Consider the following 15,291-nt stretch of genomic DNA (forward strand, 5'->3'; position numbering starts at 1 on the left):
TTTGCCATGCTGTAAGTTCAGTGCCTTGCACAAAAGACAGCTGGTGTATAGGGAAATTGCTAGATTAAGTGCGTATGTTATATTTATTCCTTACTGACTACACACATTATATCATACACAAGTTGCTCAAAATGACCCCCCCCCCCAAGTATTCCACCCACTCATCTGTTGCCTCAAGTATCACGCCTTGCATTGCTGTTGCATTCACCAAATCTGTTTTTAAGAACTTGATACTTCTGTGAAGTTTAGATTAAGATTGGGGATTCGTGAGATCCATTCAGTAGTAACTCTTGCTAGCATTGGGTTGTCACCTTGTGGGCAAGTGCAAAGTCCTGCTGGAATATCCACTGCTATCCACCAACAAAATATCACTTTGGTCACTGGTGACATATTGCTATGAATAAAACTCAGTCTGATTTATTACTCTTAATTTATTTCAGGATACCCAATAAATACACACGATTCCATTCAGCCATGAACTGCCACGCTTACTATTGCTGTCTGGTTACAGGTCTCTCTTCTTTTTACACAACAGGCGATCCAGGCCATTGGTATTACCTGGGCTTGGCTATAATCCAAACTTTCACTTTTCCGAGTCCAGTCACCCCAAACAGCAACTGTGGGCAGATCACTGGATTCGAACACAGTGCTACTAACTACAAAACACATGATAACTGCTCCTTGGTTAGACTCTGAAGACAATCCAGTCACTCTTTCACAGTGAACAAATAAACAGCCATAGTTCAACAGTGTTAACCAGCAGGGCAGTACTCGCAAAATGACCAATTACACTCAAGATAGCTTCTACGACGATTCTCGGCCCAAACAAACACACAGTACTCTAGAGCACTACAGTCTTCTGTCCTGTAAACAGTCTACAGTCCAGCTACTCACTGGACACACTGACACAACGACACTAGTGACAGCCAACACCTCTGTCAGCCTCAGCCCAGCCACCGAACTCCAACACACTGAGGAGTCCCGCAGTGACTGACTGTTACATGTGATAAATATCATTTCTGATCTGTATTGATGATATTTGATTGAAATAACAATAATAAGTTATTTTATTAATTTGGCCACCTAATCAATACAAGAAATCTTGTCTATGTTGAATTACATTGACATGTTAATTAAAATGGTACATGTTTCGCCTTACATATAGGCATCATCAGCCATGGGTTTATAATCATCATCATCATCCTAAACCATCTCCAGTTTCTCAGGTGTGGTATAAGAGCCTCCTCCATCTCTTCCTGTCCTTGTACCATTCTCCTCCACCAACTTGTCCCAATCATGACCTCTCAGCAGGACATCGTTCTGAACTAAATCTATCCATGTCCTTCGTGGCCTTCCCACGGGTCGTCTTCCTTCTACTTTTCTGTCAAATTCCTTCCTTGCATTTCTGTTTACTGGCATCCTCTTCATGTGACCAAACCACTTCAGTCTTGATATCTGAATCTTATTGAGGAGAGAATCATCTATTCCTACTTCTTCTCTAATTTTCTCTCATTCCTAATCTTGTCTTTCCTGGTTTTCTGGATCATAGTGCGTAGGAATTTCATTTCAGCTACCTGAAGTTTGGAATTGTCTCTATTGGTCAGTGTTGTGGTTTCGAGACTGTATGTAAGAATTGGTGTATAATAGGACTTGTACAATATCATGTTTGTTTTCATGGATATTTGCTCATCCCACAGCAGGTGTCTTACCTGGTGGTAAAATTGTGTTGCCTTATTGATTCGATTGTTCACCTCATGTTCTGCTAGGTTGTCATTTGATATAACGCTACCCAAGTATTTGAAAACTGGAATGCTGTCCAGTTGGGCTTCATTTAACATGACTATTGGTTCTGCTCCTTCCTCATACACTTTCATCACCACCGTTTTGGTCTTGCTGACGTTTAAACCATATTTCTTAAACTCCTCATTCCAGCTTCGCATTCTCTCTCCCAATTCCTCCTCTGAGTCACTCCAGATCGCAACATCATCTGCATATGTGAAGGCTTTGATATCTCCATGTTCTTTTCTTTTAATAGATTTCATTACTACATCCATTACAATAATAAATAGAAATGGTGACAATGAGGTGCCCTGCTGCACTCCTCTCTTTGTTTCAAACCAGTCCGACAAACCACATCCTACTTGAATACAGCTTCTGTTCCCACTATACAACATTTTCACTTTGTCTATGAGGCTGTCTTGCACTTGAAGTTCTTTCATGCATTGCCAAATTCTTTCCCTTGGTACACTGTCGTATGCTTTCTCAATGTCCAAAAATATTAGAAATAAAGGCTTTAACCTTGAAATAAAATCAGGCACCAGATTTACATATAAATAAAATAAAACTAATTTATAAAAAGCCTTGAAGAGACTTGAAAGAAAATTAACACATGATAAGAGACTAGTACAATGTTGGTTTTAAGACTATGCTATGAGTGAGAAGTTTACATTTGGTGAAAGTATTTGCAATAGTGACATTGGAAGACTACTATTATAAGTAAAATGAATAAAGCAACAGTTTGTTATAGACAAGTGGTAAAATTGCTATAAAATTATGTTCACCGACTAGCGGTTAGAACTAGATAATAATGAGAATGACAATCAAAACCGTATTTTTTAAAACATAGTGTTGAATAAAATAATGTTGAAAGATGGTAAAGTCACCTGTAATTATTTGTTTACGTAAGATAAAAGTCAATAGCATATGGTGATGATGTGGTTCACTTTGATGAAGTACGAGGTTGTATTTGAAGTTTAATATACAATGTTGATATTGGACCTCTATGGACCATCTCATTTGGTATGATGCTATAACGTTAAGACATGTAGGTTTGTTGACATGCTGGTCGAAAAGGCAGTGTGACAATTGAATGCAGCTAACGTGTTGAATGTTGGATCAAAAGTAGAATCTGTAAAAGGAAACGCTAGGAGTCAACATACGAGAAGAGCGGACCACAGCCCATTTGCTGCAATGTAGTTCATGCACATTCAGTTGCATAACAGAAGACCTGGTTAAAGCAAAGCCAAATGCACTTGATGTTGCAAGGTTTTGGGCTCGCATAGTTTAATGTGGCTCTTCGTCACTGAAGAATTTACGTTGTGATTTATGTTTTATGTTCTTTCCTCACATTTAATTTAAAACTTATGTATGATTCTGACAAGATATAAATAAAATCAAAGTGAACCACATCATCACCATATGCTATTGACTTTAGACTTTTATCTGACTTAAACAAATAATTACAGGTCACTTAACCATCTTTCAACATTATTTTATTCAACACTATATTTAAAAAAATACAATTTTGATAGTCATTCTCATTATCTAGTTCTAACCACTAGTCGGTCATCATCATTTTATAGCATTTTATCACTTGCTGTACTCATTTTACTTATAATAGTAGTCTTCCAATGTCACTATTGCAAATACTTTCACCAAATGTAAACTTCTCACTCATAGCATAGTCTTTAAAACCAACATTGTAATAGTCTCTTATCATATGTTAATTTTCTTTCAAGTCTCTTCAAGGCTTTTTATAAATTAGTTTTATTTTATTTATATGTAAATCTGGTGCCTGATTTTATTTCAAAAACCCATGGCTGATGATGCCTATATGTAAGGCGAAACATGTACCATTTTAATTAACATGTCAATGTAATTCAACAAAGACAAGATTTATTGTATTGTTTAGGTGGCCAAATTAATAAAATAACTTACTGATATTATTTCAACTGACTGACTGTCCGCGGCTAGCCTCCCTTTTTATAGCTCGAGTGATGTGTTCCAGAATATTTACGAGATGGCTTGAGGCAGAACATTCTCCGTTGCATCTCCCAGAAACTTGCAGGTAAACCAGCCAACGAGAACAATACACGGAAAGAGCGGCCCTGCCTTCCAGGTCAGCTGGGAGATCCCTGGTCATCTGACTCAGTAGCCCCTTCAGGAAGTACCAAAGGGGGCTAACACAGGGCTGGCACCTAACAATATCTTGCTTCCTTCTTTGGAAAACTGCAGTGATGTGGCTCCCTCACATGATACTCCTCAATACTAAACCATCACTGATGCCAGGTGCTCATTCCATTTTTTGAAAGGTTGGCAGCAGTTTCTGAAGAGCTGAAAGTATACATAGTCATTTTGGTGGTTCAGTTTTCCTTCCACGGTGAAAATGTTCTTTTCTGTGAAGAGAATTAGCAGTGACAATATCGTGGTGGTTCTTGTGGCTGTTACGTGTCTCTGTGTCGTGCTTCTTCAGTTCTCTCCAAGATTAAGGGCTTCTTTAATGATGTGTAACATCATTTATGGTGGTATTTTAATTTCCCTTGCCATGGTTTCCTCGCCGAGGAATAAAAGTGACAGCTTTGATGCTGCCTGATGTCCTTGTATTGCTTAATTGACTGCTTCTAACCATATCCTCTATAGAGGAAACCTTGTTGTGTCATTCAATAACACAGATTTACTTGGTATTTGCAGCAGTTACATGTAAAAATCTCCACTGGAATCTTGTTATGCTAGTGCAACACACTTGCAGCAGTACGGTTGGTTCTCTTTTACTGCCCACTCCATGTTGACTGCAAAAGTTTACCTCAAACTGCTTCCTTTCCAGGGTAGTATGTTACAATGTCTCTTTGTTTCACACACATGCAAGGACAGGCATTAAAGCATGACTATGTATACTGCACATTTCACTTGATGAGGGGAAGGAGTGGCCTATTTAGCATTTGAAAATTCATAACTCAAGATGCAAACTACATTGCGGGTTGATATGTTATATACCAGTATATTCAAAATGACCTAAGTGATACTCTGTTGGTTGATAAGCAGCGAATATTCCAGCAGGACCTAGTTTTGCTATTTTCAGGTTCAAAAGGCAGATTTAAGACACCTTACTTACTTCTCTCCTATTTCAAATTTAAATTTCAAATATTAAATGAAGACAGTGCACTTTAAATAAAAAAACAGGAAGTTCATTTGTGAGCTGATCATATACATGACAATTATTTTAAACAATTAATAGATGTGTGACCAAAGTGTTGAGGTTTAGGTCCAGTTTTTAGCCCCACAAAGAGGTGGTCTTTATCCAGCTACTCTTTTCTGCTTTTAGCATATAGTACCGATATTGACTCTGAAAATTTTGTGCAGCAATACAGTCGTGGCTTGTATTCTTTAAAAATTTCCAACACTTGTTTTCTAGTATTCTAAAAGTTTTTTTCCAAAGTGGGTGTAATGTTTTGGCACTTATTTATTGCTTTAAGATGTGGCCATATTTTGAGAGAATTCCTCAAAGTGTTTTATGGTGCTTATGTTTTGCCAGAACTGTCACCTACATTGCTATGACATGATCCTTCAGAAACACAATGCGAGATCACAAGTCATTGTTAATTATTGTATTTGTGGTAATTAAAGCAAATGCCATAATTCTCCTTGATTTGCTTGTCATTAAAGTTGTAAGTGTATTTAAATTATTTTTATCCCTCAAAATAATGCTTGAAATCTTGAACTTTTATAAACATTCCCGTTAGAAATGGAATATTGGACTGTCCATTCCAAATTAGCTACACATTTGCCCTTATAGAGCTCTGTTGTATTATCTGCCAAGTTGGTCAGTTTATTGTACTTCAGTAGCATTAAGGTTTGCATGAAGTTGTGAAGTTGACTCCCAGATTATCTGATGTGGGGTAAAAGCTGCATTTTTTGTAGCTGTGCATTTATCTTGGTGATATTATCTTTTCAGGGAAGGCACTTTACTTCACCTTGATCCTTATATATGTTGGACTACCATTATAACACTATGTGCTAAAGCAATGTTTAAAAAAAGTAACTCGCGTACAAATTTGTACACCACTGTTTCTCAGTGCTCGAACCCATTAATCATATGGACCAGAGATTAAGGTAAATGGACAGATTTGCAGAAACATTAATGACCAATTTAATTTCTTCATAATTGTCTAGCAAGTGAGAATTCTACCTTCATTGTTGTCCTTATTTATAACTACTGAAGATGTCCTCATTTTGGGGAGGATATATGTTTTCACATTCCTATGTTAATTTGAGTGATGTTTCTTGGAAAACTTTAAATCATCTTTGGTTTCAACAATTGGTCCTGAGGTGTTTGCTAACAATTCTTCTGAAGAATATGTTTTTGGTGGTAGAGCTTTATACTGCAGTGTATGTGTACAATATGCCACAGTATCGAAATGGAGTGTTATAATTATTTTAACGATAATTTTAGGAAGCCTTAATATGTATTGCTTCTACCAAACTTCGGTAATCTTTCTCCTCTTCAGACGTGACTAAAGAAAGAAAAAAACTTATCAACCATATTGGTGAATCAATCTTATATTAAAGATAATATTCACACAGCCTGTAAGTATTGTTTATTCCTTAAGCATACAAGTTTCACATTGTTTAAAGGTTTCTTCAGTGCATTATTTGTTTTATCACCACCATAAATATAATTCAGTAAAATAACTTTACTTCAGTCATGTACAAAGCACTGTACATTGAGGAGTTATCCTAATTAAAAATCTTCAATTAAAATTAAACTTGCATTGAGAAGCTATTCTAGAGTTTAAATGTATACTCCATGTAAACGTTGAATTGTATACAACCTTTTGTGTTGATAATTCTGTAGCCACCTGACCTAAAATTATGCTCTTCCTACCAACTAAATCTAAATTAAGTCTATCCTCTCCCTTTTCAGATTCTCTAACCTACCACAATGATTCAAACTTCTAACATTCCACGTTCCGACTTGCAGAATGTCAGCATCCATCTTCCCGATGAATGCCCCCTCTTGTGTAATCCCCGCCCGGAGATCCAAATGGGGGACTATTTTACATCCAGAATATTTTACCCGGGAGGAAGCCATCATCAGTAAATCATTCATACAGAGAGAGCTGCATGTCCTCAGGAGTTAGTTTCGGCTGTAGTTTCCCATTGCTTTCAGCCGTGTAGCAGAATCAACTCAGCTAAGCCATGTTGAGTATTATTACCAGGCCATATCAGTCAGTCATCTAGATTGCCACCCATTACAACTTCTGAAAGGTTGCTACCCCCTTTTCGATGAACCATTCGTTAGTCTGGTACCCGTCCGATGTCATTGCGCCTGCAGCTCGGCTATCTGCTTCATTGGGACGCACAAGCCTCTGCACCGCGGCAAGGTCACATTGTTCACAGGGAATTCATATCTGATAAGACATGGTAAATTATTTTTTTCAGCTTATTTCTTCACATAAATGTCAGGAGGCCCTCTACAATGAACTTAAATCTTGATGTGAAATGCCCAGTGTTGCAATAACTTAGTTTGGCCATAGATCTCCCAACAGAGGTCCAGTGTTCACTGCCAAGTAAAATGGAATGTTGCAGGCAGCCTAGATGCATTGAATTGTTAGGACACAATAGCCGAGGCCCTTCGATGTTAGGCCCCTTAAAAACACAAGCATCATCAGCATCATATGCAGTATAGAGTGTCATAATTGATACGCAAGTAGTCCAAATGATGTTGACTATTTGCATTGACTCAAAAAAGCTGCTTGATATATATATCAAGAATATTACAAGAATATTTAATAAAACCACCTATATAATATGTATGGAATGATCACCTTCAATACGGAACAAATATGAGAGTTGTAACTTGTAAAGCTGCTTGAGTCATAAAATATATTGTCAACAATATCTGGTTCCTTGGTGCCATGAACTCTGAAGTAAGCTCCTGTCCTAAAATTTGCCTGCACTAAGGCAGGTAAAACTACACTGTGAATAATTACTGAATGTCATTTTAGACCAAGATCAAATCATTTTGACTTCTCTACTAGGAAGATGCATTCCGGACTTTTACTGAAAAAACTAATTCATTACTGTGGCATACTTGTTTTACTTCTATGCTTTAGCATGTTTATTGAGAGTTATTGGATGAGTTTTCAGTTTAGTACTCTTCTTACAGAGAAGAAGAACAGGGTGAATCGCGATGAAACCCCAAGAATACCTCTTAGTCAAGAAGTCAACAAAACAGTTCCTAGTGTGGTGAGTTGCTGTTCACTGTGGTATCTTATGTGCTCTGTTACCAGTGGCAGTGTATGTTTAATTGGTGTCTTCTTACAGGCTCCGTCCTCACCACCGCTTACTCCTACAGAAAACGATGAATCGCCCTTATTCATCAGCCGGCGTCCAGGCTCGTTGCGGAATCGTCAATGCGATGGGCACGAAGAACCTTCCAACAAACCTCTTATATCACGTAAGTCTTGTATTCATAGGTGCTTGGAATTTAGGTCTCAGTTCTGCTATTTGCAGTATGCACCTCCCCCAGGGACTCGTTTGAGAGCATGTGAAGACCAGGATTACTCAGGAGAGTCTTTAAATGCTTGTCCTTGGGCTTACTTCTTCACTTCATTCCTGACCTCATGATATAACTGTTGAAATAATTATAACTTCAGTCTTGTGACATTGGGCTATAAACAGTGAACATGAGGTGAAGGACGTGCAGTGATGCTGGTTTTGATTGCAATCCAGGCTCCTGGCTGGCAGGCGAGGAGTTTGAGTTCTTGGTAACAATGAGTACACGTGACTCTCTGCAATGGAGTGTTTGAATGTTTTATAAGGTCTTCATGCCCCGTGACTTTTTGTAGGAGTGCATGTGAGAATTGTCAGTCTTGGTGATTTCTATTTTGAAATCTTAATTATTGCCAAGGTAAATTCAAGCACTGTGGCTTAGCTGCTGACTTTGCACGCAGAATTTTCATTATCTCTCCCCCTTTTTTCCATGGATAAAAGATGAGGTATTTTTGAGGAAATACTGAAAAGAGAATTGAACCACGTCATTTTACTATGGGCTAAATTATTTAAAATAACCTGGATTTTTTTTTTACCTTCACATACCTACCAAATTTCTCGGTTTAGGTGGGAGACTCCTGATTTTCTATAGTTTTCCCGCCTCCCGATTATTCTATTATATCTCCCGATTTTAGCTTATTTTTTGGTGTACTTTCAAACATTTATTTTCAGATCCCGCCATTTCAGCATTGTACACCAGTTGCCAAAAGTCCTTCGCTCATTGGCCATTTTCAAATATAAACGTTTATTAACATAAGAAATGCGCGCGAATGTGCGATGTTTATTGAAACCTGTATATCGTGACACGTATCTAGACTGTAAATCTCTCGTTCTTGCGTGCTATGTTTGTGTTCGTTTACATCAGTCTAGTTGATTCTAGAGACTAGTCGCTATATTTGGAGTCTATTTTAGTAATGTAGTGACAGAATTTCACAGTGACTAGTGACTTTTCTAGAGATTTTATGAGCCATTTGGAGACAATTCTGGCAAATTTTAATTTATTACTTGATAAAAATAGCATTGCGCTTCGCATAATTGCGTGGGTGTGTGATGCAATATATTAATTTTAGCATTTGCTAAGTAATGGCATCTGTGCATGACTGATTCACACATGTGGAGCATGAGTTTATAATATTTTCTGAAGGCTTATTAGGGACCGGTCATCTCACTCGCATACTTCCTATGAGGGAATAGTGATGTGTAATTCTTAGCCTTGTAGCCTCTTATAGCAACAGTCCGGTTTTGAGACAATGTGTTATTATATATACCATAGTACTCCATAGTAGACATCAGGCATGGCTATTACATCAGTCCCAAAAAACCGAAATATCCTATCAAAATCTAGTAAAACAGAGAAAAGAAACTACCCAAGTCTTAAGAAGAATGAAAAGACATCATAAGGACACACTGCAGTTAACTGAAGAACAATTCAATAAAACTCAATCAAGGGACTACTACAAAACCTTCAGAAAGCAGCTCCAAAAATATGAACCCCCGACCCTACTGATGAAGGATGAAAATGGTAAGCTGGCTCATAACAATAAAGACAATGCAGAAATTCGGGCTAAATATATCAACAAGCTTTTAAATTGTGAGTAGCCTACAGAACTCCTTCATTTGGACACCAACACCCCGAAAAAATCACCACCAGAGAACATCAATCCCCCCCACAATAAAGGAAGTCTACCAAGCTCTGAATAAATTTAAAAACTACAAGGCACCAGGAGAAGATCAGACTTTTGCGGAAATCTAGAAATATGCAGGAACATCAGTAAAATTTGCCCTCCTCCAACAACTTGTCTCTATCTGGATTACAGAAGAACTACCAGAACACTGGACAACAGCCCTCATTCACCCACTGCACAAAAAAGGAGACAAAACCGGCCCTGATAACTGCAGGGGAATCTCGCTCCTAGACATAACATATAAAATATTTTCAATAATCATCCTTAATAGGATAAGTTTACAACTTGAGAAAGAACTAGGAGAATATCAAGGAGGTTTCAGACCCTAGAGGAGCTGTCCTGATCAGATCATGAGTCTTAAGTTGATAATGGACTATAACAGGAGAAGAAACAGAGATATGCTGATAACATTTGTAGATTTCAAGAAAGCTTATGATTGCATCCATAGAGAATCTCTGTTTAAAATTTTAAGACACCTTGGACTACACCCCAAATTAATAAACATGATAAAATTGACCCTCACTAACACCAAATCAAAAGTGAAGTTTAGGGGTGAAACATCAGAGACATTTGAAATTGAAACTGGACTACGGCAGGGAGATGGGCTCTCACCATTATTATTTAATTGTGCTCTAGAAATGGTAATGAGGGAATGGTCCCCCCAAAATAAAGATTGGCCGAAAAATCAAAACAAATTGCCTGGGTTTTGCTGACGATTTAGCATTACTAGCAGTGGACATAAAAGAAGCAAAAAACCAGATATCAGAACTTCAAAACATTGCGAATAAAATTGGCCTCAAAATATCATTTGAAAAAACAGAAATTATGCCCCAAAAACCAACACAACTAAAAAGTTACCATAATTGGTAATAAAACCAAAATAGTAACTCAATTTAAATATTTTGGAGAAGTAATAACACATAACCTAAATGAAAAAATCTCAATCCCAGCAAGAACAAATAGATTAGCTAAAGCACAAAAATTAACATGGGATGTCTACAAAAAGAAATATCTCATCAATATATGCAAAAATAAAGCACTACAACACAGTTATAAAACCGGAAGCTACATATGCAGCAGAAACATTTTTTCACCTGAATAAACAATCAAAGAGACAGACTTTAGATAATTGAAAGGAGGATTGGAAGAACCTGCATCAACAAAAAATACCAGAAAGATGGACAGTGGCGGTTATTACCTAACAAAGTCGTGTACACAGTGCTAGAACCCATTACAGATACTATGCATAAGAGGAGACTGGGATTCTTTGGACATATCATGAGAATGTAGGATTCGAGACTTCTGAAACAACTAGTACAACACAATCTCATCTCAAAAAATACCGCAACACGATGTAAATGGATCAGAGAAGTAAGAGAGGATCTAAAGGAAACAGGCCTTACAACAGAAGACACCACAAATAAGATAAAATTGAATACAAAACTGAAGAATACAAACCTCTGCTTTACCCTTACACAAAACAAACCAACAACACGCACATTTTCAACTGAGGAAAGGGCACGAAGATCCGAGCGTCTGAAGAGGTGCTGAGAGGACCGCAAAGCCCAAACAGTCCCATCAAAGAGACCTGAACGATGGACTGACTAAAGTGATCCTATGTGATCATAGAAGAAGAAGAAGAAGAAGAACTCCTGTATTGTGCAAGACATGTAGAATAAGCAGTTTCGTCTATTTTTATATCCTGATTTTTGGTTTTGTAAAGTTGGCAGGTATGCCTTTATTTCCCCGTGCTAACCTGTGGATGAAGAAATACACAACTGCCAGAAGAGTGAAGTTATGTGGGCCTATGACCTATCCACATGAGCTACCTCTTCTCTTGTACATCGTCTTAGTCATCCTTCTTGTCCAGCTTATACCATTATTACATCTTCAAATTTTCCAACTTCTTGGTGTCTCTTTTTAATTTTTATTATTGAATGTCCATATTTTAGCAGAGAACAATGCAACAGACCAAACATTATCTGTTAATTTACGATGAGGGACATTGTACCTTGACATATCAGGAATTGTCACGGAATGCTTGCTTTATCGTAGCTATTTGAGTTCTAATTTCATGATGGCATCGTGAATTTTCCATGACAATCTGAGCAGCATTCTGTACTTACATTTGAAACTGTATGCTCAGATGACCAATTCTGTGTATTTTTCAAATTTGGATACGTTGTTATGGCTAGAGCCCTGCGTGGATATACAAAATACGATTCGCATCCGCATTTCGTTCATCTTCATTCACAAGTTGTTATCTAGTTGCGTATATTGTAAATATTTAAGGATATTACACCCAAGGTATTGAAACGGATAGATCTGTTAACATAATACAACAGGCCTGATACCTAGCACCAGACACATTACAGTCGCATGTTTATGACGGATTTCCTCTTCCGACATCTGCTGACGTATTGAGCAGTTCTCTTTCGGAACCTTTGTTCCTTCCTTTCAGTTAAGTTTAGGTTAGATTTATGGCTTTGTTCTCAAGGCTCTTTACATGTCTCCATTTTCTCATACCAGTGTCAAGGGTCGTCTAACCACAAGCAAAATAAGAGTAAATGTGATTGTACATCAATAAACTTCATTATTTAGAAATTATCTGTACTGCCATTCTGTCTGCATCCTCCAGGGCACTGACTTCTTGGATATTCATGTGCGTGCAATGCTGTAACTATGGCGATAGTACTAAATTTGTTAATGTTAAAACAAAACATCTTGTTTTTCATTTTGATCCTGTAAATTTTCATACAATAAGTGTTCACATAAAACCTGCACTGTTATCAAATGCCACTAGTTTCAGGTAAGATGTGAACATAGAATATTGAATTTTGTTTCATAGATGCTTCACTTTACTTCTCGTATTGACAGGTATTGGCGAAAAGGACAAGGCTACTTCTCCAACGGCAGGAAGTAACACCTCGGACGTTGTGTTGAGGAGAACGCAGAGCTTCGAAGCGGATGAGAAGTAAGTAGAGCAGTTGTTTTTATAAAGTGGCTTGTATTCAAGTTTTATTGCTGTCAGTAGAAACAATCTCTAATGCTTACCTATTAAGAGTTGGAGGAAAATTAAAAAGCATCTGCTGTTACTTCCTATTAGTTGCACTGTCTGTATGTTTGATGCTATAGCGGCAGGGTGTTCAGTGATTAGAAAGATTTGAGTGTGAATACATTAGTGTTAAATGATGTTGGAGGACACACATATCTTCAAGGGTCAGGGAGGTCTATAGACTAAAAAGAAAGTGGAGAATTTTTATTATATGCTATGCACTCATTATAGTGTTTGCTGGAATTTCTTAGTAGTATCATGGGATTTTGATCTCTCTCGTGTGAGCTGTTATGATAGCATGATTTCTTTCTTACTACAGTACAACCTTGACAAATATTTTTTGTCAGTGAATGTATTTTGAAACTATAGTAGGATATGCTGTGGTAAATAATCAAAATAAGGCATCAGTCACTTTGGTTTTATGAAGGGATTCAGTACTTCTGATGCATATCTTCTAGAGAAACACTGAAAAAAGAACAAGCCACTATGCTGGCATTCCTCAACCTGGAAAAAGACTAGATCATGTTGTGCAATGGCTAATGTATAGTATGCGTTTGCGAGACCATGGCTTTTCAGAGACAGTATCTCAGTGCTTGATGAGAACACCAGTAACAGAGTGAGGCGCTCTGCTGTGCGAGTTGAAGTTCAACAATTCGGCTTTTCATACTTCTCCTGTGATTTATACCAGTCCCTTTCTTGGACATTGCTATCTGCCAACATCGTACTTGCTGCCACAACCAAAGAGGAACTGCAGGACTGTGTTCAAACATTGTGAGACTAAGCTAATTCGACCTCCACCTAAATTTGAGAAGAAAAAATTGTATATAGATTAACCACCTAATCAATACACAATGTACAGTAGATTCTTGATACATTGTTCCCGGAACTGTCATTTTCCCATATCCATCGTTCAATTTATTCGGTCCCAAAAATGTTCCATATAAACCAATGTTAAATTTCCCTGCATCTATCGTTCCTCGAACTGTCGTTATATCGCATCGATCGTCAAAAAGATATTTGACCTCGGCCACAATTTTTCCGCATGGATCGATCGAACGTAAGAAAAATATACGCAACAGTTTTTTTGAATTTAGAGACAGCTGAATACTCTTAGCATATAATAGCGGCAACCTGTTACGTGAGAATGTACGAATGATTACGAGTTGCTAGTCTCGAGCAAGGATCTCGTAGGCTGGAGTGCTGTGCGCAGGTTCTTCATGTGCAACCTCACTATGAGCCTCCTGGCGCCAATGCTTCTCCTTGACCCACTGACTGGCCCCTAGAAGTATTCTTATTTACAAGAATTAAAACGGAGGGACTGTAAAACACTAATTAGCCACCATTGTCTGTGTTGCTATTGGCTGACTAGGGCTGCCAGCTTCGTTGAAAATGAGAAAGTCGCAGAGTTTAAAATAGTCATGGCGTGATGTTTGTTTTAATTAGTCACGGGGTTATTAAACACGTTGTACCTTGTGATGTGTGTGGGATGCTAGAGGCCTGTTGACCACTTTGTTGACCCCCTGCCCAGTTGTCTTGTTACAAGCCAGACCTAACAAAGCCAGACCAATAATCTTTGCACTAGCCTGGTCTTGAAACTAATTCCTAAGTGGGCAGCATCGCTTAGCCCGCTGTGACATCGTACGAGGCGCACCATGTTGATTTTCTAACCTCTGTGACATTGTCTGAGCTGCGCCACCATGTAGGATCTCTAACCTATCGTTCGTGAAGGGTCTACAGAATCTTTACCAAAATACATTTTATCACCATAATATACACATATATCATTAATTTGCAATAAGGGAACTTACCTTGAAGGTTTTCCAATTACTACGAAATGTAAGGAAAAGTGAAACGAAATGAGGTAAAAGTCGCACTTTTTATTTTCTTCTTGTATACCATGATTTCAATGGTTTGATACCATTATGTATAGTATGAGCATGTCTGGCTCCATGGCTGAATGGTTAGCACGTGTTAGCCTTCAGTTGAAGAGGTCATGTTCGGGTTAGGGATTTTAATTTTCGTTGGTTAATTCTGACAGCTCGGGGGCTGTGTGTGCGTGCCTCATCTTAAGTAGAGTCGCATTTTCGTAAGCGCGTGGATCGCCTATCATGCGACAACTCGAAAGATCTGCATCTGGCTTCGGAAGCCACACACCATCATTATTATTATTATTATTATTATTATTATTATTATTATTATTATTATTATTATTATTATTAT

The 15,291-nt window shown here is 37.8% G+C and overlaps 1 protein-coding gene across 2 annotated transcripts in view; it reads left to right on the forward strand.

The window, feature by feature from the left end:
• The window catches only part of Mbs (Myosin binding subunit), a 532,528-nt gene that overhangs the window by 238,870 nt on the left and 278,367 nt on the right, over window positions 1-15,291 (forward strand). For both annotated transcript variants that reach the window (XM_067156305.2, XM_067156306.2), the window contains exons 8-10: window positions 7,946-8,025; window positions 8,104-8,236; window positions 12,894-12,990. In XM_067156305.2, coding sequence (XP_067012406.2) covers window positions 7,946-8,025; window positions 8,104-8,236; window positions 12,894-12,990 — 310 coding nt within the window. The remainder of the gene's footprint in view (window positions 1-7,945; window positions 8,026-8,103; window positions 8,237-12,893; window positions 12,991-15,291) is intronic.

The sequence above is a fragment of the Anabrus simplex genome, chromosome 12 (genome assembly GCF_040414725.1).
Source record: "Anabrus simplex isolate iqAnaSimp1 chromosome 12, ASM4041472v1, whole genome shotgun sequence".
In the NCBI taxonomy this organism is placed as follows: Eukaryota; Metazoa; Arthropoda; class Insecta; order Orthoptera; family Tettigoniidae; genus Anabrus; species Anabrus simplex.